The 21,023-nt window shown below is 36.2% G+C and overlaps 2 protein-coding genes across 4 annotated transcripts; both read left to right on the forward strand.

The window, feature by feature from the left end:
- Positions 1-285: 285 nt before the first annotated feature.
- Positions 286-1,037, forward strand: LOC115923038. The gene is made up of 2 exons (XM_030983114.1): positions 286-445; positions 662-1,037. The coding sequence occupies exons 1-2, from the start codon at positions 312-314 to the stop codon at positions 954-956; spliced, it is 429 nt and encodes a 142-aa protein (XP_030838974.1). The 5' UTR covers positions 286-311; the 3' UTR covers positions 957-1,037.
- Positions 1,038-6,804: 5,767 nt separating this feature from the next.
- LOC100888657 (T-cell differentiation antigen CD6) lies at positions 6,805-20,977 on the forward strand. 3 transcript variants are annotated; one of them, XM_030983111.1, is made up of 8 exons: positions 6,805-7,290; positions 8,774-8,934; positions 10,196-10,411; positions 11,069-11,143; positions 12,235-12,528; positions 15,633-15,797; positions 17,596-17,683; positions 18,342-20,977. In XM_030983111.1, the coding sequence occupies exons 2-8, from the start codon at positions 8,847-8,849 to the stop codon at positions 19,039-19,041; spliced, it is 1,626 nt and encodes a 541-aa protein (XP_030838971.1). In that variant the 5' UTR covers positions 6,805-7,290; positions 8,774-8,846; the 3' UTR covers positions 19,042-20,977. The 3 variants fall into 3 exon arrangements, with proteins under 3 accessions (XP_030838971.1, XP_030838973.1, XP_030838972.1); XM_030983113.1 differs by lacking the exon at positions 12,235-12,528 and having other exon boundaries at positions 6,811-7,290; XM_030983112.1 differs by lacking the exons at positions 6,805-7,290; positions 8,774-8,934 and having other exon boundaries at positions 10,260-10,411; positions 11,069-11,183.
- Positions 20,978-21,023: the final 46 nt, after the last annotated feature.

Consider the following 21,023-nt stretch of genomic DNA (forward strand, 5'->3'; position numbering starts at 1 on the left):
TCTAGCATTAAAGTCATTACCTTAGCACCATTATCTCTCATCTGAACAATGTTAACAAGCTAACAAAATAGAACAACTAAAACAATAACAAAGCAATGGAAAGGAAGTAAAACTAAGCTATCATTATAATTTATTGTTTTCAAATGTAATTTGTAAAGGGGAAGTCCACCCTGATTTAAATTGAACTTTTATAGAAGCAGAAAATTAGAGGAATAGGTAAGTGAAAGTTTGAGCAAAATCCGATTAAAAATAGGATGTAAAAGGCAGTACCAAAAAAAAAAGAAAAAAGAAAAGGTGTAAACGATGTGTAAATGGGTCTATTGTCTATAAATCCTTTCCTAATTTTTTTCTCTTCAGAAATCGCCAGCACTCTCGCTGTGGGCATACTACTCGCTTTTGTTACCTTGTATGGTATCATCATAACATTGATGTACCTGCATCTCAGGTGAGATATAGACCAAGCCCACCGCCCCCGTCTTCCATAGCGCCCCAGCATTCATAAACACCCACAATCGCCCGATACGCATAATAATAGTTATATCATAGTTATAATCAAATTCATAAAATAATAATAACAATTTGACTTATTACACAGGAGACGCTGATGCTATAACACAACTATGTTATGTTTCCCTAATAATCTTTCTTTCCTCCATGTCAGACGCTCTAAAATCGCTCTAAAACCGTCAGTCAGTGACAGGGAAGGCCAAGAACTCGATCCCTACACATCATTAGATGCAACAACTATGAAGCAACCAGCCTACGAGGACATCAACGCAACTAGACACGAAAATAGAGGCCACACAACTTCAATCGAGGGCGTAGAATATGGTAATCAAAGAATAGTGGAGCAAATAGCTAGAGTGAAGAAATCAAACTTGGGAGTAGCAAATGAGAATACTGAGCCGGAGTACGAGTTGCCGATTGAACCGAGTATGACCCAGAACGAGCTTTAAAGCTTATTTGTACTAGTTTATAGGAGGGATTAGAGCACCCTGCAAGGTCACTGCACAGGTGGTTATCTCATCAACTCAGCTCTCAAATAACATAAGAAAAAGAGGATCATGGGGGACCAATGGTCACCGATTAAGCATTGTTTTCTATATAGAGGGAGCAAGTAGCTACAAGTAGGACAGTGTGGCTTTAAATACAGTTAAACCTGTCTATTAAGGTCACTCAACGGAAAAAATGGCCACACGCTGTAATAGGGTTGCCTTTCTATAGACAGCTTCTACAACACACTTAGCTTGCATAAGGGACACAAGATGCATAGCAATACAGATAGGTGGCTATGAAGACAAGTTTGACTGTATATCATGAAGTAAAGTTATACATGTAGCGAGTCTTGTCAAAATATTATAGGCTGTTATATAATCGTTGATGTTGTTGTTGTTAATTTTGTCATTCTTTTTATAATTAATAGGATTTAGGGTGCGTTAGGCCAGTAAATATCAAGGTTTCGAATAGATTAGGTATTACAACTGTGATAAACAAGGATAATTTTTATGATTAGTTTTATTAGTACTGATCTTGCAAGAGGGAGTTTTGATTGAATATGTATCATTACAGTATTAAGCCGAAGCAAGGGTGAGCTTTAAAGCCAGACTGTACTAGAAGCACTACTGCAAACTCCCATATAGTCCCATCTCAGGTCAGCTGCAGCAGTATGGTCCCAAACGAGAAATTTAATTCGTCATCGGAACGAATTAGGTGATCTGGCCTTACCTGCGCTGTTGGTTTTTGCATCGAGTCCTGTGTCTGCTCAGTGGAAATTAGGTATTGGGTAAAGCACTGTTTGTAAGTTGACCATGCGATGGCGCTGGACAATAAACAGTTCGCTGATTATTATCATTATAATTATCAATATAATTATTTTATTATCATTAATATTATCATTATTATTATTGTTATTTCTTTGTTTGTTAGTTTGACTTACTTGGACCAATGTATTTCGTTGATCTCTGTGCTTTGCTTACTCTCGTGTTTGTCGCCCTCCAACGTCACTTCTGAATGCGGGTTCCTTGCAAATCAAAACAAGAGTCGTCTTTCAAAATACGCGTTTTTTGCACAGTAAACATCTGATACCCTATTTCTATGAAGAAAGGAAAATTTCCACATTCAAAGGTTCGAGTTATCATCAAAAGGACTTGCCCTTACGCAAGAATAGAAAAAACCATAGTCAAATAAAATAGTATTGAGTATTGAGGCCTACCGTTTGAGTTTGAGGTGCAAACTCTTAATATTATTCCTTTCAGTATTGCACCAAAGGAAATTAAAGCCTCGTTTCCCGCACCCCCTCCAAATTATGGGTCAACAGGGGTCAAATTTGCCGCAGTTAAGATGACGACATAACACGTGGTCCCGATCGGATTGCCAATATGGCTGAGGCGATGAGCCGTGCTTAATTAATGCAAAATCAAATTGAATATTGTTTCGATGCACTCTCCTGGTTATAAATGATTCTAAGTTGTTATTATTTTTTATTTTAACAGTTTGTTGTCATCCATATGATGATAAATCTAAACCGGATTTATTATTTCTATGTAAACTGAGTTGATTCATTTGATTTAATATGATTTAAATCGATTTGATCTGAATTGATTTTATTTTGATATGACATGACATGACATGATATTTTGTATGATAAGATACGATATGATGCGATTTAATAGGCCTATGTTAAAATATGATTATCAGGGCCCGCGGAACGACGGGGGTCGGAGTGCTCGAGCCCCCATCTATGTAAATACTGGACCGGTGTAAATAATTGTTTTTTTGTGCGAAAGCTGTTCTCATTCGAGGAGTGTGGAAGTGGTTCGACTGTCTAGTGGGGTATGAATGTATCTCGTTATTTTTAAACTAAAAATGGAGGAAATCGGGAGAGGTAACTCGTTATTAATTAGTTGGAACATAAAGATGCCGAGGTGCCAGGAATACGAATCAATAATTTTTAAGAATTTTGTCTTGTAAAAATAAGTGGTTAGTATGGGAACGAAAGTAGACATTATGGATTATTCTTAATGCACGCTTATATATATATATATATATATATATATACATATACCTGTGTATTGAACAATAGTTAAATGCATAGATGGATGTTTTTAGCGGTATAATGGTATGTTTGTAGCAGATGGATACTTAATCATTCTAGTCATAGAGTTGTTTGACTTTTGTATAATGCATGACACAAAGAGTCATAATTTCACTGAAATATTTCACAAAAACTATCGTATCATTTTCTCTAATCATTTACTTTATCCATATATTATACAATGTAGCAATTATGATAATGTTAATATCTTATAACTAAGCGCATTGGTCAAAGATTATCGCATATAATATGAAATACATTAGACATAATTTCTAATACTTTCGTGAGTTATTAGTAGAAGAAGATATACTATACAATGTAGCAATTATGATTATGACTAAGCGCAGTTGTCAAGGATTATCGCATAGAATATGAAATACATTAGACATAGTTTCCTATAATTTTGTGAGTTGTACAGTAGAAGAAGTTATATATTCGATTTTAGAGCACATGCAGTGTTTTTTATCTTGCACTTTAAAAGGGGTTATGAAGAATTAAGATTGTTATTTTACTTTCATCATCAGGTGTATATTCATTTTTGTCAGCTCTCCCAACAGATTTAAAATTGAAGGTGAAGGAGGTTCCATTATATACATGTATCCAGTAGACATACTAAGTAAATAAACAAAAACAAAAAAACACGTTGCCCGTTTGGTCCAAAATGTGAAAGTTTAAATGAAATACACAGTATATTTGGGACCAAAGTTGCCAAGCAGAGAGTAGGTGGGTCGAGGCGGAGTGGTAATAAAGAGAGAGAGAGAGAGAGAGAGAGAGGGGGGAGGGGAAGAGATGAAGAGAGAGAGAGAGAGAGATAGCGAGAGAGAGATGGGGGAAGGGAGAGAAATAAAGAGGTGGAGAGAGAGGGGGAAGAGAAAGATAGAGGGGAGGGAAAGAGAGGGAAGGAGAGAGGGATAGAGAGAGATAGAGAGAGAGAGAGAGAGAGAGAAGGATGAAAGAGACATGCCTTACCAAGTATTGCATAGTTTGATTTGATTTGATTTAATTTGATTTATTGGTTTCTGCATCTTTTTTTTTTTTCATCATACATTTGCATCAACATAATATGGTTTGATACAATATTTTAAGTGTATATAATTTTATACAGATTATAAACAAAATTAAACAAATATATTTAATGCATAATTAGATGCAGGAGGGCTACATAAATAAGCAAAGTAGCTTGAAGTGCCCGCAGCCCTCATACAAATATAAATAAAAAAGAGTGTGACTTGCAGAGAAGAAAAGGAAAGGGGAGAGAAGGAGCGTTGGTAATAATACAATAAATCTCATAGATCTGCTGATTGAACGCAGGTTCAACCATGAATGGATAAACGATGCTAGGTCATGGACGATTACACATCATTGTTGAATATACAGTCAATGTACACACGAACATGAATACAGTAAAATTACCCACGGGTTAAAAAAGTAATTGCTATCATATGAATCACGTTATTTCCTTACGTGGCCTAATGCAAAGCTACCTGGTAGGCTTTCTACCGACGACTGTTATGGCTGGCGAAACAAAATACTCCCTCTGAAAGTGTGTCCGCCTCTATTCAGAATGGCTTAGCTCCACCCCGTCTCACTATAACGTATGCAAATTATTACATGCTAATGATTTTCATTCGATTTGATATGGTTTATTTCTGTTTTAAATATAAGCATGTATACAATACGTATACCATCAAATGATAGATATAAAACAACGTAATGAACAGTCAGCTCATCCCAGAGCCCTATTTCAATCATAATGGCCCGAATTCTCAAAGGAGGTTTGTCGACAAACCTTGGTTTGAAACGCGTCGAAATGCGTCATATAACGCACATAAACTTAGGTTTGTCGACAAACCCCCTTTGTGAATTCGGGCCAATAGCTTTGTCTAATAGTAGATGGAGTTTGGCCAGAGGAGGATTGGGGATAATTTTTTCCAACCATAAATGTTTACCAGAAACACGGTCCAATTTCTCGAAACCGCTGTAAGTGCAACAGGTCATGGACATTTTATGACATCAGTTTAATAACAGAATGCCTTTTAAACTCGATCTCAAATTCTGTGAAGGAGGTTTCGCATATTTCCTCTAACCAGACGGAGTTCGGAAGCAGTCTGCAGGCAAAGTGAAAGAGGAAACGTGTCAACCATCCCTCATTCTACACCATTACTGAGTGCTACAGTGCAAAATCAACCCAACGCGGATATATAGGTAAACAATAACAAATTGATAAAAATTTGATCAATCTATATAGCGCAGCTACTATAGAAATATACACTGTGTTGTGATGAGAAAGAAATCCCAACCAGTGCTACTTTACAGTCACAAAACAAACAACAGATTGAAAGCTTTTTGAAAACAAATCCGTCTTCAACAACACTTTGAAGACAGCAACAAATGAGGATTTCTTGTGTCTAGTGGTAGGCAGTTTTGGAGTGACACACCTTAAAGTGTAATAGTTACAAACAAACCGAGAGAAAATTTTCCTAAAAATGAATTCTTAAGTAATCTAGGAATTTCTCTCCCAGTGCGTCTATGAAACACATCAACCAAGAAAAAATGAAAAGAAAAATTCAACCAAGCAACCAAATAACCCACTATGGACCAATTGACCAACCAACCAACTAACCATTTCCTCAACCAACCATCTAACCAACCATCCGACCTTCAAACCAACCAGTCAACCGATCAACCAACCTCCAAACCTACCATCCAACAAACAAACAAGACAAATACATTTCTCTTTTAACAAACTACAATATATCCTTCGCTTGGAGCTCATTACAGAATAGTAATACAAAAATCATCTCGTAAGATTATTTTACCCGCATTAATTTCAACCAGTCTATCTTTATTCTCCAAAATGTTGAATAAGTTAGTAAATATAACGAGATAGAGGCTGTACCACAGGCCGCAAAAAAAGAAGAAATAGATTACTATCTTCTGACATTATTAAGTACTGGCTTATAACTTGAGAATAACCATGGACGTTGACGTTCAACGCAAATGGTTGGGTTTAGGGTTAGGGTTAGGTTTACAGTACGGTTTACCGTTATGTATAAGGATACGGTCAGAGCTAGGATCAAAGACTCAAAAATTGAACCAGTATTTGGATTTTAATTGCTCCAATGATGAAGAATTGGGCAACAAAGGGATAGTTGGAAAAAAATTTGAGTTAGTTTATTCTGAAATTGCTCTTAAGTCTCTAAAAGTGCTGTGGTATAGTGGTTTATTCACTTGACTCTCAATCCAAGGGTTGGGGGTTCGAATCTCATTCTGGCACTTATGTCATTTCGCACCCTCCACCCGGGTGTAATTTTGCAGTCACTGGGGTAATGATTAAAATTGCAGGGCAATCAGGAAGCCCGCATTGGAGCTGATGAGGCTTCCCTTGGCAAATAAAATCATTGTTGTTATAAATTCCCAGCGGAAGTCCTCGAAAGGATAGTTCCGTAATTGACACCGTACTGGCAAGCCGTCTACCAAAAACAAGGTACTTCCAGTTCCTCTTCTAACATGCATCCAAGACTCAACCGAAAGTAAAACTTGACAAATTACTATTAGCAATGTTTAACGGCATTGTTATTATGACCCCTTTTGTTAACGGGTTCCTGAATAAGTACCGATATACAATACTATTTTCTTGACGAGCTCATATACTTTGGTATAGTTCTGTGTATAAAAGTGACATCCATCAGCTCAGCACCTCTATTGTGAAAAGGGGTTCTTGAAAAGGCTCCGATATACAATACCGTTTTCTGTACAAGCACGTACCTGTACGTGGTGTATACATTGTGTATGTGCACAAGCAGATTTTCAAGAGCGCTCGTACGTAGTACGTTGTATATGGAGGCTGTCGGGAATGCCATGGTTGAATAAAGAACAACAAACCACCGTCTCGCACTTTGAAAGAAAACTATTTGAATAGACAGTCTAGATATATATACACCCCTGACAAAACAAAGAAAGTAAACCGAAAATGCACCGAAAATCACCGGGCATGATGTATTTCCGTGTTGACTGCGAACAGGAAATACTATTATACCCGAACTATAGCCATATGTGATGATATCACACCGTTGCCAAATGCTATTGAAAGTGATACAGAAGTTTGGTGCGATTGGACTTTACAACATCTCGGACATGAATTTAGGAATTTGGTATACCAGATGAACCAATGTGTTCCAAGTCACTGCAACAAAGTAAGTACATATGCCTATAGAGTTAGTTTGTACATTTAATAAGAGATTATGATAGCTTTCTTTTTACAGTGAATCATTGACCAGTCTGTTTAAACTTGCATTTACAGTATAGAATGGAAAGTTGAGAAAATAGGCCTACTTTGCCGTTGTATTATTATTTCCGTACAATCATATCAAATTTAGAAACTAACACGGCACGTTGTCATAATTTAGTAATGGTTTAGTACAAATCAGACAATAACTCGGAATTGTGATGCCTCATATTGTGATATCATTATAATTAAAGGGACATATCCTGGTGAACCGAAGTGCAATTTGGTCTACGCGTGTACTCATCGTGGGGGTACTTATACTTATAGGGTATTATCTTCTTCACAGTATATACATGTAAGTAGTGCACATTGCTATTGTCCCAAATGGGTTAATTGTCCGAAGTTAAATGTCTGGGGTAATTGTCCGGGAGCAGATGTCTGTAGTAATTGTCAGGGAGCGAGAGTTGTTGGCCGAGGGTAGGTGTTCAGGTATATATGATTTGATTCGTTGAAATACATTTTCATCTTGTATTATTATGAGTATTAGTCGTCGTATAGTGGTACTTTCAGTTGACTCTCAATCCAAGAGTTGAGAGTTCGAATCAGATAGCTCATGGATAGTGGCCGGTACATTCACTTGACCCTATACAATTCCAAGGGTTGTATATTCGAATCTAAGCCCACACTAAGATATTCTGGTAGGACATTAATCCAAATTTGTCACTCTCCATTCAGGTGTAAATACATGGGTACCTGGCACTTGCTGGGGATAATAACAATAATTGCATCGCTCCCTGCAAGAGCAGTATTAATACTAATGTGGCTACCCTGGATAAATAAGACCCAGTTTTATTGTTATAGTTATTGTTATCATTCTTATAACTATTATTATTATCATTATTATGATCATTATTGTTACTATTGTTGTTGTTATTAGAATTATAATTGTTATTACTATCACTATAATTTTTATTGTAATTATTATTATGATTATCTTTATTATCATTATTATTATTACTATTTGTTTTACCTTTACATTTTTATGTGTAACAAAAAAGTTTATATCATTAAATTCAGATCACAATCGACCCACGTACGTTGTGTCAAAGAAGAGGTTGAGTTCTGGTAAAATTGACAAATAATTTGTGAACACTTTTCTCATTCTGTATGATGTTAGTTAGGCAGATTATCATAGAAGAAATGTCCCTGAAAATGATTGCTCTTGATGCCCTATCATTCGATTTATGATGAGAAATTGCTGACAAATTTGGACCGAACTTCCACTTCGATCTTGCCACATATTGTGTAGCCCTATATGCACACTTCTGTGTGCAGTGGCCATATTGGCTTTCAGCAAGATTGAGTCAGTCTTATTATATTTGTAACATTACAAAAACCCCAAAGTATATCAATTCTTCTACGTAATCAACATTTTTTCGAATTGCTTCCAGGCATTTTCCTTCACAATGAAATCGCTTGACCTTATATGACTGCCATTGACTGAGATTGAGCTGTTGTGGAAACATGGCTTCCGTCGAGAGGTTTACCGTACTCATAACATTAGTTCTTGTGGCACATTGCGGGGAACACATCGTCAATGGTGTGATATCAGGTAAATATCTGAACCCTCAACAAAGTATGGGAACTCAATTTGTATTGATTATATCTATGTTATCATGGGATAATTATCGCTTTGTCTAGCATGATCAAAAATTATGTTTTATTCCTCTTTAAGATGATAGTATAGGTGTTATGATTATGCCGCCATAGGAGGAGCAGTTCATCATAATGCAGGGTCAAAAGTGCAGTTACAAAATGCCCTGGTAAAGCACTGGTTTGATCATGTATTACACCAGAGGCGGATCTAGGGGGAGGAGGGTGTCTCGGTGGTTTAAACCCCCCGGCCAAGTGAAAAAGAAAGAAAAAGTAAAACAGTAAAACGGCACGATTTTTGTGTTTTTGTGTGTGTGTGTGTGTGTTTTTTTTTTTTTTTTTTGGGGGGGGGGGGGGGGGTCAACCCTCCCCCTTGGCTAAAAGCTAGATCCGCCCCTGTACACTACATAGCATCCGCACATACACTCTCTTCTTAAAAAGAAGAATGCATAGTCGAAAAAGAGCAGTTTATTTTGCAACTTTTCAGGTTTGCCCTTGCCCCTTATTTTGATGTAATGCACATTCCATGACTGAAGAATCATACCAAAAGGGGTATAATTGAAAAAAGGAATAAACATACCTTCCAATGATACTTAACATAGTGAAGAATATGCTAGAGAGATATAATCAATCAATGAAAGTTCAGTTTTGGCTGTTATATATATATATATATGATTATATATAATTGGTATATTAGTATAACAATAACTATTTTTGCAGTGTCGACAACTATGAACTGAAGCGAGCGAGCAAACATTTTATCTAGTCTCTTCTGGATGACAGTTTTAGGCGTACGAATTAAATAATGCATGCATCATACATCAATTCATATGGCTAATGATTTAAATTCAATTATATTTCATCAATTAAAAAAAGGTATTACATACATTGTGAGGTCTTTACAGCAATGGAATGATTACTATATTGGAACTATTAGCTAATTTCACTGGAAAGTCAGTCTTCATATTTTTCAATGATTGGAAATTTGTGGGGGGGGGGGGGGGGGGGGAGGGAGCAAACCGCCTCTCACCTCTTTAAATGAGCTAGTGATTTAGTGATTCTAAATACTTATTTTCTCTAGCAAGACAAAGGCCCCTTCTTTTTTCGTATATGTATAATGAATCTTATGTAAGTATAATCATGATAATTATATAAGAATACTGCTCACAGTTATCCTTTTTTAAAACGAGTATTATTTTTGGGTTCAATTCTTGTGATAGATGTACGTCTTGTTGATGGTCCAACGTCCAATAAAGGTACGGTTGAGATCAGGCAAAACAACGGGACATGGGAGACAACGTGTGGAATAAACCTTGGTATCAATGACGTCATTGTCATCTGCAGACAGTTGGGATTCGCAAGAGCGAACATAGCAATAACAGACACACCGTATGGACAGAATTCAACTCCCACCGGAGGGCTGCAATGTAATGGTGGTAAGCATTTCCTTAATTAGCACAACAAACTCTATTTCTTTATATCATTCATTATATTTTGGGAAGAAAAGTGAGTAAACTTAATTATTGATCAAACTTGCATAACGAATGAGACGCTATTTACCCCAGTGAAAAACCGAGTTATTGGTAGATACAGGGCATTACAAATGATCTATTGGACAAAAGTTTAACACGAAGAACGTAAACATGTGTTGAAATATTCTCGTTTTAAAGATAAAACACAAACAAAATGCATGTTATGACGAAAAGTTCAATAAATCTACACTAAAATCACGAAGGTTTCCCTAGATATATGGCGTCATGCAGTCGTTGTATTTTGTTGCCTGGTTTGAAAGATTTGTTCATACCCGACTTGCGGAAGCATGTGTATGGTTGAAAGTAAGCAACCAGGGACCAACGGCTTCAAGTCCTCTTATCAAGTCCTCTTATCAAAGCATACTGGCACATCGATTGTGTTTCGGGATCTTCCGGTTGCGAGACCACTGATATACCCTCGATTTTATTTATGTTTAAAAGTATAATTTGTTTATTGTACATTAACAACATAAAATAAACTGTACAGTAATCTGTAATGATTATGATTCCAAGAGAAAATGACACAAGTTAACTCAGAAGCGTTTTTTTCTTCTTCTTCAGATGAAGATAATTTGGCTGGGTGTACGTTGGTTTCCAATGGAATGTGTTCAACAGCAGGAGCAGCTTCGTGTCATGGTAATGACATTTCATTCCACTCAACATAGAACTGTGTACCGTAAGCTCTTTTATAATCTGCGGAAAATGGGTTCTTGACTTGGCTTAACACTTATGCGAAGGTTGTTGGTTCGATCCTCAAACGGCACTTATGTCATTGAGCAAGGCGTTTTCTGGTAATTGCTTCTCTCCATCCACGTGTTAAATGGGTTTAACGGTAGGATGCTATCATTATTGTGGTTGGATTGACACGCGTGCGCTTGTATTATATAAGGGCGGTTGGCCGGAATTCTGTTCAAGGAACGTTAATTGAGAAGCCGGGGTACTTTTATGACAAGATCCAACGTATTCTATTTTGAAATGTTAAATATCTTCTATTTCAAACGTCAGAGGTGGTACGGGTAAGCATATTTTGTATCCCTTTTTTTAAGACTACTTGAATATGTTTAAAAGGGAATACAACAATGGCCCGACTTTTAAAGGCTAATTTAAAAAAAAAAACGAAACTGATTCAAGTTTCATTTCCAAAATCATTCTTAAAACAAATTACTTTCATGTTGGAAAAACTCTAAAACCTTTTTATAATAAAAATAATAATAATCTTTTAGTCCACTCCAAATTTTATAAAACCGAAAAGGGAAATTCTTTTTGCCCAATTGATCACTGAGCAGCGCCAGATCGACGTTGCTCTATCCCCTTATTGTTGAACACCAATCATGGGTAGCAGCACCTCCCGTCTTTTAACGTCTTTTGGTATGACGCGGCCGGGGTTCGAACCCACGACCTCCCGGTTGTGAGGCGGACGCTCTACTGACTGAGCCAACACACCGGTATATTTGTATATGTGTACTATATTTATTACAACGGAATTTTAACTGAGTGTAGTGTTACCCTGACAATGAGGAAAAGGATATTCATATATTTATGAAATTTAACGAGAATAAATATGATTGCATTCTCAAAATAAAAACACACCTCAACACACATCACAAGTGAAATAAACCTTCTTTCTCTACGATGACTTAATAATACTTTGTTGTGTGAGAGCAAGGCAATGAAATGCGGGACGCGTTTGGTACCATATTATGCTATTTATTTCTAATTTTGTACAGGTGAAGGCTATCTTGGATGTTTTGTGGATGTAATTGCTGATCGAGTTTTATCCGGCAATAATTTAGTTACCGATCCAGATATGACCATTTCCTATTGCATCCAGTATTGTAACGAGTCAACCACAGCTAACTACGTATACGCTGGAGTTGAAAATAGAAATGAATGCTACTGTGGTGAGGCGAGTGATAACTATTCTAAATATGGAGTGGGAACAGATGCTAACTGTCAGACTCCTTGTTCAGGAGACCCTACCGAGAGCTGTGGTGGCTCAGGATATATAGCAGTCTTCAGAGGCGAGTACAATTACAGCAATGGCATGATTGGCGAATCTATTATTGGGTAAAAAGCCCTCAATGTGACTTCCGGACCGCATGACCGTTACCACAAATGCATATAACCCCCTTTTGCGGTCAATTTCAAGGACATTTTGTAACATTTAACCCCCTTTTTTACGTCAAAACAAGGACATAATCGTACTTTGAAATACCCCTATTGATAAGATTGCAAGGACACTTTCGTAAATTTACCCCTATTTTACCATATTTTAAGGACAAGACTCGGCTCCAAGAATTTTTCTTCCTGGTTTTCGCTTTTCCCTTCTCGGTTTTCTCTTTTTCCTTTTTCTGACCCCTATTTATCAATTTCGAGGACACCTGCGTACCCCTATTTTCTTTATTTCGAGGAATATTTTGTCCGCGGACATTGCTTGAAATTGACCCCGTTATCCGCGATTTTGGTAACGGTCATGCGGTCCGGAAGTCACATTAAGTGACCCCACCGGGGTTAAAAGGGGTGTAAATGCACGATAAGGCAGCCTCACGTGACTACGAGAGCCTCGTGTGACCATGTAAGAAACGCCGTAAACCTAGGAAATGCCCTTCCTCTCTGGGTAGGGTCTAGATTATGTCAGTCATAATCAAACATATTATAATAAAACATAATAAATAATAATAAATAATAAAGAAACTATAAATTTATAGCCATTCTTTAGCATTTGCATTCTACCATATCATACATGATACATATGATACATATGCTTATCACTTGTAGAACACCCTACGCGATACACAGTCTCTTTACAGGAAGACGGGTGCAATCTAATAAGAAGTTGATATAGGCTTGTAAATTTCTGATTTTGATAATTATGGCTCCAAAATGTCATTAATAATGGTATAACTGAGGTTAAAAAGCGATTTGAAATATATCTGAAGAAAGAAAATCTTAAAAAACATTTTGGACGAATTTTGTCTCCATGTATTTGCCAAAATGATGAAGAAGAGAAGGAAAGAAACTTAAAGCAAATTGTGTCATACTTTGATTTAAAAAAGAGGACATTCTAAATATTATCTTTGGGAAAGAAAAGGAAAGAAAAAGTTTTCAATTCTGATGCGGTAAAAAGCTTATTTAATTTATGAATTGAAGTTTAAATGTTTAACAATGTTTAAATACTAAATAAACACACAGTACCGAATATACCGAGTACATCAACTGCAGTGCCTACATTGACTTCAACCTATCAAAGTACTGTACGTCGTACAACAGGTATGAGCAACTTCAAAGTAACATTTTTATGCTGGCTTTCATATCATTCCTTATTGGTTTCACTTCTCGCATTTGGCAGCCATTTATAAACACGATTATCATTTCAGTTACATCGGTAATGGGAGATGTATTCTATATTTTCCTTGAAATTCCCAGTTGGGTCAGGTGTCATTCATATTCAGTAAACACAGATGCAGGGGGAAATGAGGGAAGAACGCGTGCAAACCCAATTGAATGTTAAAAAAAGTATAAAATAAAACAAACATCGAGAAAAGAGAGAAAGGGAGAAGGGGAAGAATTCGAGAAAAGAAGACGCCTGGACCATCCCCTCACCTTCCCCTCTAATCGGGGGCCTTGTAAAATTCGAATTTAATTTCCCTATTAAGTCAGTGCCCCCCATTCTATCATGCAAATGCCCTTCAATGTATGGATTCACACTACACCACTGTTCATTTCAATAACAAAATAGTCGCTTGTTTACTTTTCACTTAAGTCTGTTTATATTTTCCCGCTAATTCTTGGCTTTCATTTTTTTACAATTATGGTGCTGACACTTACTTGCAACTTTATCAACAAAAAGAGTACTTTCTTAATTTAACATGGAAAAAAGGGCTCCTAATTTCAGTCACATTGATCACGTTGGTTGTCACCTTTCTGAAGAGGTGATTTTTGAATTTCCTACACTGCGAAAACCCTCTAAACATAGTCTGATAAATCATGTTCATATCATGCCTTCGTTAAAGGTTATTATCAGCGCATTTCTTCACATCATCATAATAGAGGTTGGAGATTAGGTGCTTTCGTTCCTTTATGTTCTAATTCGTAAATAACACCTCTAAAAATATGCAAAGAAGCAAACACGACGCCATGATCTTTCGTATCAACGCAATAATATCCAGCATCTTGTTTTTGTTTATTTAGTTCGTCCTATCCGTGTGACATCTTTCATAATTGTTTTGGGCTGGTAAAAATAGGGTTGAATATTCATGGCCCTTGAACTACAAATTTAAGATATTATGCAATTCTTTTCACTAAAAATGTACAATCTTTACAATGCACATGTCATAAAAAAGCAAAGCAAAGAAAATAAAATAAAAAGAATCGAAAGAGCTTATAAATGTTTATTTAGGACTGTAAAGTTGATCAATAGACTTTATAAATTTGTTTTGACAATCTGAAGCGATGCCATTGATTAAGATTGTATACATGACGCAACGCTTCATTGGAATCATAGCATTTTATTCCAAATGAAAAGCGCATAAGGTAAAATATTTTTTTAAATGTATCCATTATAATTGAAATTCGGTAAAATATTGGATACATTTTGACCTATCTTCCTCGATTCTTCAAGGTGTCAGCATGCCATATTTGAAAACATCCTGATAAATAAGATTAAAAAGAATATCAGCTTATTTTAAAGATATCCGCTTCGCTTAAGAACACTGCTTGCATCCTCATCACTGCAATTAAACATCTTGCAACAACTCTCCTCACTCATGTCACATGTGCAGTATCTGATAACAATAAAACATGTTAATCTGTTTTTCTTCCTTCCTCTTAACGATGTTAACAATGTGTTCCATTTTTATAATGGATTTGATGTTTATCAATATTTTGTTGTTATTCTTCCTCCTGTTCTTCTTCTTCTTGTTATTATCTTGTATAATACTGATAATTATACTGATAATAATGATGATAATAATAATGATAATTGTATTGATGATAATGAGAGTAATAATAATCGCAACATCAACAAACAATAATAATCATTACCATAATCATTTGTAATACTGTTATTATTATCACTAATTACAATTGGGGTTATCAATACTTTTTTTTATTATTTTGTTTTTAGTTAATATTCAGTCTCCAACGACTCCAGGAGTGGGGTCAACAGACTCCATGCAGATAATGACGCTCAGCCCAGCATCAGCATCAGCATCAGCATCCCCGCCAGTAATGACTACTATGGGTACATCACAAGTTCCCCCTAGGAATGGAGATAACCAAAATAATACAGGCGAGTAAACATGTATATGCTTATTTATTCATTTATCTATTTAAAATCGTTCCCCCTTGGGATCCGTCGCCGATCCGAAAGACCTTGCCAAGTTGAACCGGGGGGGGGGGGGTATAACTGGCCCATCCCCCTTTGAAACCGAAGTTGCATACCATCATTACATAAGGCGAACAAGGCACTCCTCACTCTTAAGGTGAAGATTTTGTTGACTTATTACATCTCTTTGTTGCCTTTCATATAGCTTTGTGGGGCCGTATGGGCCTGTGTCTGCGTGAGTGTGTATTTGTGCGTGAATGCGTGCGTGCACGGGATGTGCATGTTTGTGGATGTGATCACAGTTGGAACTCTATGATTTATATTAGGGGCTTTTCGTTTGTGTGGACGAGGACGGCGTTCACGTCCTCTAACGATGCAAATTGACGTCAGACACCCGTCCTGTTCACTACCTTATAACCCTTTTCGTTTTAAGTTGACACACGTTCTCTACACGATGACGTAATGGCCCCGCACGCGCTTATTCATTTTCTCCTTCTTTCACTTCTTATTTTGTTCTTCGTTTATTATTCTATTATACTCTCTCTATTTTTCTTATGATATTCTTTGTTTTTCCTTCTTCCATCTTCTCTTCTATCTTTCCATTGTCTATTCTTTATCATTTTCTCTTTCTGTCTTTCCTAATGTTATTGTTGTTGTTATCATTCTATCATTTTTCCTTCTATCTTTCCTCATATTATTCTTTGTTTCTTCCTTCTATCATCTTCTCTTAAGTTATTCTTTGTTTTTATCATTCTATCACTTTCTCTTTTTGTATTTCCTTACGTTATTCTTTGTTTTTTCCTTCTTTCACCTTCTCTTTCTGTCTTTCCTTATGTTATTCTTTGTTTTTTCCTTCTTTCACCTTCTCTTTCTGTCTTTCCTTATGTTATTCTTTGATTTTTCCTTCTTTCACCTTCTCTTTCTGTCTTTCCTTATGTTATTCTTTGTTTTTTCCTTCTTTCACCTTCTCTTTCTGTCTTTCCTTATGTTATTCTTTGTTTTTTCCTTCTTTCACTTTCTCTTCAGTCTTTCCTTATGTTATTCTTTGTTTTTTCCCTTCTTTCACCTTCTCTTTCTGTCTTTCCTTATGTTATTCTTTGTTTTTTTCCTTCTTTCACCTTCTCTTTCTGTCTTTCCTTATGTTATTCTTTGTTTTTTCCTTCTTTCACCTTCTCTTTCTGTCTTCCCTTATGTTAGCCTTTGTTTTTTCCTTCTATCATCTTCTCTTATGTTATTCTTTGTTTTTATCATTCTATCACACTTTTTTTCTGTCTTTCCTTATGTTATTCTTTGTTTTTTAATCATTCTATCAATTTCTCTTTCTGTTTTTACTTTCTGATTTACGCTGCGATGTAGCAAGATGACGTCATTCTGACGACGGTTCACTAGTTTTCTGACGAACCTCAAATCATCGATGAACGGGTTCGCAAATGTGGCCTGACGACGCCAGACGACCCGACGCATGCGCAGATCGCGGAAATGACGTCACATATTAGACGTCGACTATGTCAACGTGACAAACGAAAACCCCCTATTATCCCACGAATAGAGTATGTTCGCTTAGAGAAAATGACATGACTGTTCTCAAGTCACTGTTAAGAGTGTCTTCGGTCTGAACTTGTAACTAATTGTCTTCACAAAAATATTATTTGAAGATGGTAATATTTGATTAAGTAAAACAGCATGGAACTCCAAGTTTTCCTTTGGGAAATTTGGCCCTTTTCCTATGTTTTCTTATACTCGAATTAAACCTTTCTTACAGGATTATATGCAGGCGTTGCCGGGGGTGTGGTTGCCATCGTCATCATCGTCGTCATCGTCATCGTTGTGGTGCTTTTGATGAGAAAAAGGTACGTATAAATCCTTCAGTACAAGATTCCAAAAGAAATAGAATGTGGAATAAAGTACTACCATGATAGCAAGGTACAAATGAAGTTAATTGTTATTCATGCTGACTTTGATAAATGATGTTGAAGATGATGGTGATGATGATAATTCGCGGAATTACAAACAAAAGTTTAGTTTTGTTATTTCGCACACATAATGTACGCCTACAGAAGAAGCTTGGTCAAAAATAACATTTTTCCCGTGGCTGTATATTTGTTACAAACTGTAAATTCAATGTATTTCTACTTTAATTAGTCATGCCAGTGGTAATGCTAGTAGTAGTAGTACTAGTACTGTTACGGGTACTTCTACTACTTCTACTACTACTACTACTACTCCTACTATTACTACTACTACTACTAGTACTACTACTACTATTTCTACTGTTATCACTAAGACTAACTAACTAAATACCTACCTACCTATTTATATATTTACTATACTACTACCACTGTTACTATTAAGACTAACTAATTAACTTATTACCTACCTATCTACCTATCAAATTCTATTTTCTACTACTTTTACTACTTCATATACTACTACTAGTACTACTACATTGGCACATAAGGATATTTACGAGTTACTTACATATTGATTTAAATGACTTTTTAACTCCAGATCGCGAAGGCAACAGAAAGACGGATTGCAGTCACACGATATGACAGTGATGCAGCCTGCCAGCCCAAATGGCACGCAGGATAATCTTTACCATGACATGTTCCAAGACAACTCCGACGAAACACCACACGGTTTGCAGTTGCCTGATCCCCCTACGGACGGCGATGTTACCTACTACTCATCGGTTAGGGACCATGCACTTCCTGAAGGTGATGCTACATCCTATTCGTCAGTGAAAGACCAGAAATCGAAGAATACAGATTCGAAACTGAATAACACGATGCCTTCAGATCAGAATGACGGGTTCCCAGAAAAACGAGTATCCCGACCCCCACCCAATGGCGATGTTGAGGCGATGTACGCTATGCCGGACAAGCCAAGGAAAAGCCAGGGAGAAGAGGATTTTGGTTCGCTTTACGCAAAACCTGACAAAACTGGGAAAGGTGGCGATGGACAGGGTTCGGAAGACTTCGGCGCCCTATACGCGATGCCCGACAAAAGCCGAGGAGTTCCGGAAGGTCGCGAAGACGTGAACCAAGTTGGACCGGAGAGTGAGGGTAACAGTGGGGAAGGGTTATACTCATTAGCGGATGATGATACGGGACTTTATGCCATGTCCACTGCACCAGGGCATACCGTCAGCAATGACGACAATGAATATGGAACTGTCATGGTTGATAATGAACTATATGCAATGTAACCACGTGCTGTTATGATAACCTATGGCCTGTTTTATGTTAAAAAGAATCATTGTTGATGAACTACTTACTTCGCCCATTTTTCTATAGGTAAAAAGAGTTTTTGGGAATGAGTGTGTTTATTGTTTGTGTATGCGTGTGTACGTGTATAAGCGTATAACGGACAGAACGAGAAAGAGAGACGAGAAAGAGAAAGAGAGGGGGAGGGGGCGGAGGAAGAAGAGGAGGAACTGAATATGATTCCATTTCGTCTTTGGATTATATTTGTCTTTAGCAATGACTCACGTATATGTGTAAGGTCTGTACTATTCACAAGGTACATAAATATATATGCGGGAATTATACGCTTACAATGTTTTGATGACCTTTTTTTATGATCTTTTTTTTTTGTCATTTATTTTTAATAAGTTGGAAGCAAATATATTTAGGCCAGCACATTATATATTTTATTAACAAATTATTGTAACGTTTTGTATTATCTTGATGATGGAATCTTATATTATGGTGCTATTATACTGAATCGGATAAATGCAGAAATCCACCTGATTTTAGTTTACATTTCATGATCACAATTCATGACACTTGTTTTTATGCAGTAAAATAAACAACTCATTATGGATAACATGTATATACACATGACAGATGTTGGGTTTTTGTTATAGGCGATTTTAAACGATCGTGTCAAATGTTACCCCTTCTAATTTTATATATTTTCTTATAAATCTCAATTGTTACACTTTAGGCAAATTAACGATAATTCAATGTAAAAAACGGGAACATAAAATAGCGCCCCCACGAGTCAATATATATATATATAAATATCGTTATGAATCTTAGAAGTTACGTTTAAGGGTTGTTAAGGATACTTTAGATTTAAAATTTTACATGCGTTATAATATGGTCATAGAATATTTGTTAAGATGATCTTTTTAAGATCATCACTTTGCTTGTAAATCTCAAATATATTCTTAACTTTAATAACCAAACGATCTCTTTAAGATGATCACTTTGCTCGTAAATTCCAAATATATTCTATATTAAAATTTAAATCCTAAGCTTTCGAAGACTTTTTTTTAATTCTTAAATTTATCTTTTGTTGACCAAATTCAAGTCACGGTAAACTAGACTCTTTGTAATATACTGTCGCCCATAAATTTGTAGTAATATATTTCTTGCCCTTTTTATGAAGTGATTGTGACATTATGGTTTAATTCTGATAGATAAAGTTTATAAATATCTTATGATAACTTTATTGATTATTGAGTAATGAAGATTGATCCACAAAGCTCTGACAGGTGTAAAACTTTATCAGAAATAAAACCATATTGTCACATTCATTACATGGGAAGAGGTTAGAAAACATATTCTTTCTTTATGAGCAACGGTGTAATTAAAGGATACCCCCTGTGTAATACTTTCGAAGTTTTCTCATCGTTTTTTTAAAATATTTTTATTTAAAAAAAAGTCTTTTAAACTCTTACATGGTATCGTTGAGTTCATATCTTGGTTATTTATTGAGGACGGGACATAAATACGGCTAATTTCATGGTCCTCTAGTATATGATTCCTCATTGCATATGAAGACATTTCTTTAAGAATCATTTTCGGTTAATATAGATGTATGTGTGCTTAGCCAGAACAATTCCTGTTCAATTGGTACTCTATTATATTAAAACTTTGCTCAATAAAGTTTTGATTTGTTTTGTAATCTAGGATTCCATTATGAAGAAAGATGTTAGCGGGGCTCACCGTTACACCATGTACACTTTCGATAGTGGTTAGCCTGCCGTGATGAGGGCTTTTACATTCTCGGAAGAATTCGTGATGTAACCGCAACCTCGCCCACTCTTTCTTTTTAACATGGGCATCTCATTTAATTTTGCATATTACTTTCCAGTCAACATTGTTATAATCCATTAAAATATGCATGTAAAATAATTACCCGTGTTGTTTCAATTCAATTCAAGTCACTTCAATTCAATAC

This window comes from Strongylocentrotus purpuratus, unplaced genomic scaffold (genome assembly GCF_000002235.5).
Source record: "Strongylocentrotus purpuratus isolate Spur 01 unplaced genomic scaffold, Spur_5.0 spur5_scaffold_13, whole genome shotgun sequence".
Lineage (NCBI taxonomy): Eukaryota > Metazoa > Echinodermata > Echinoidea > Camarodonta > Strongylocentrotidae > Strongylocentrotus > Strongylocentrotus purpuratus.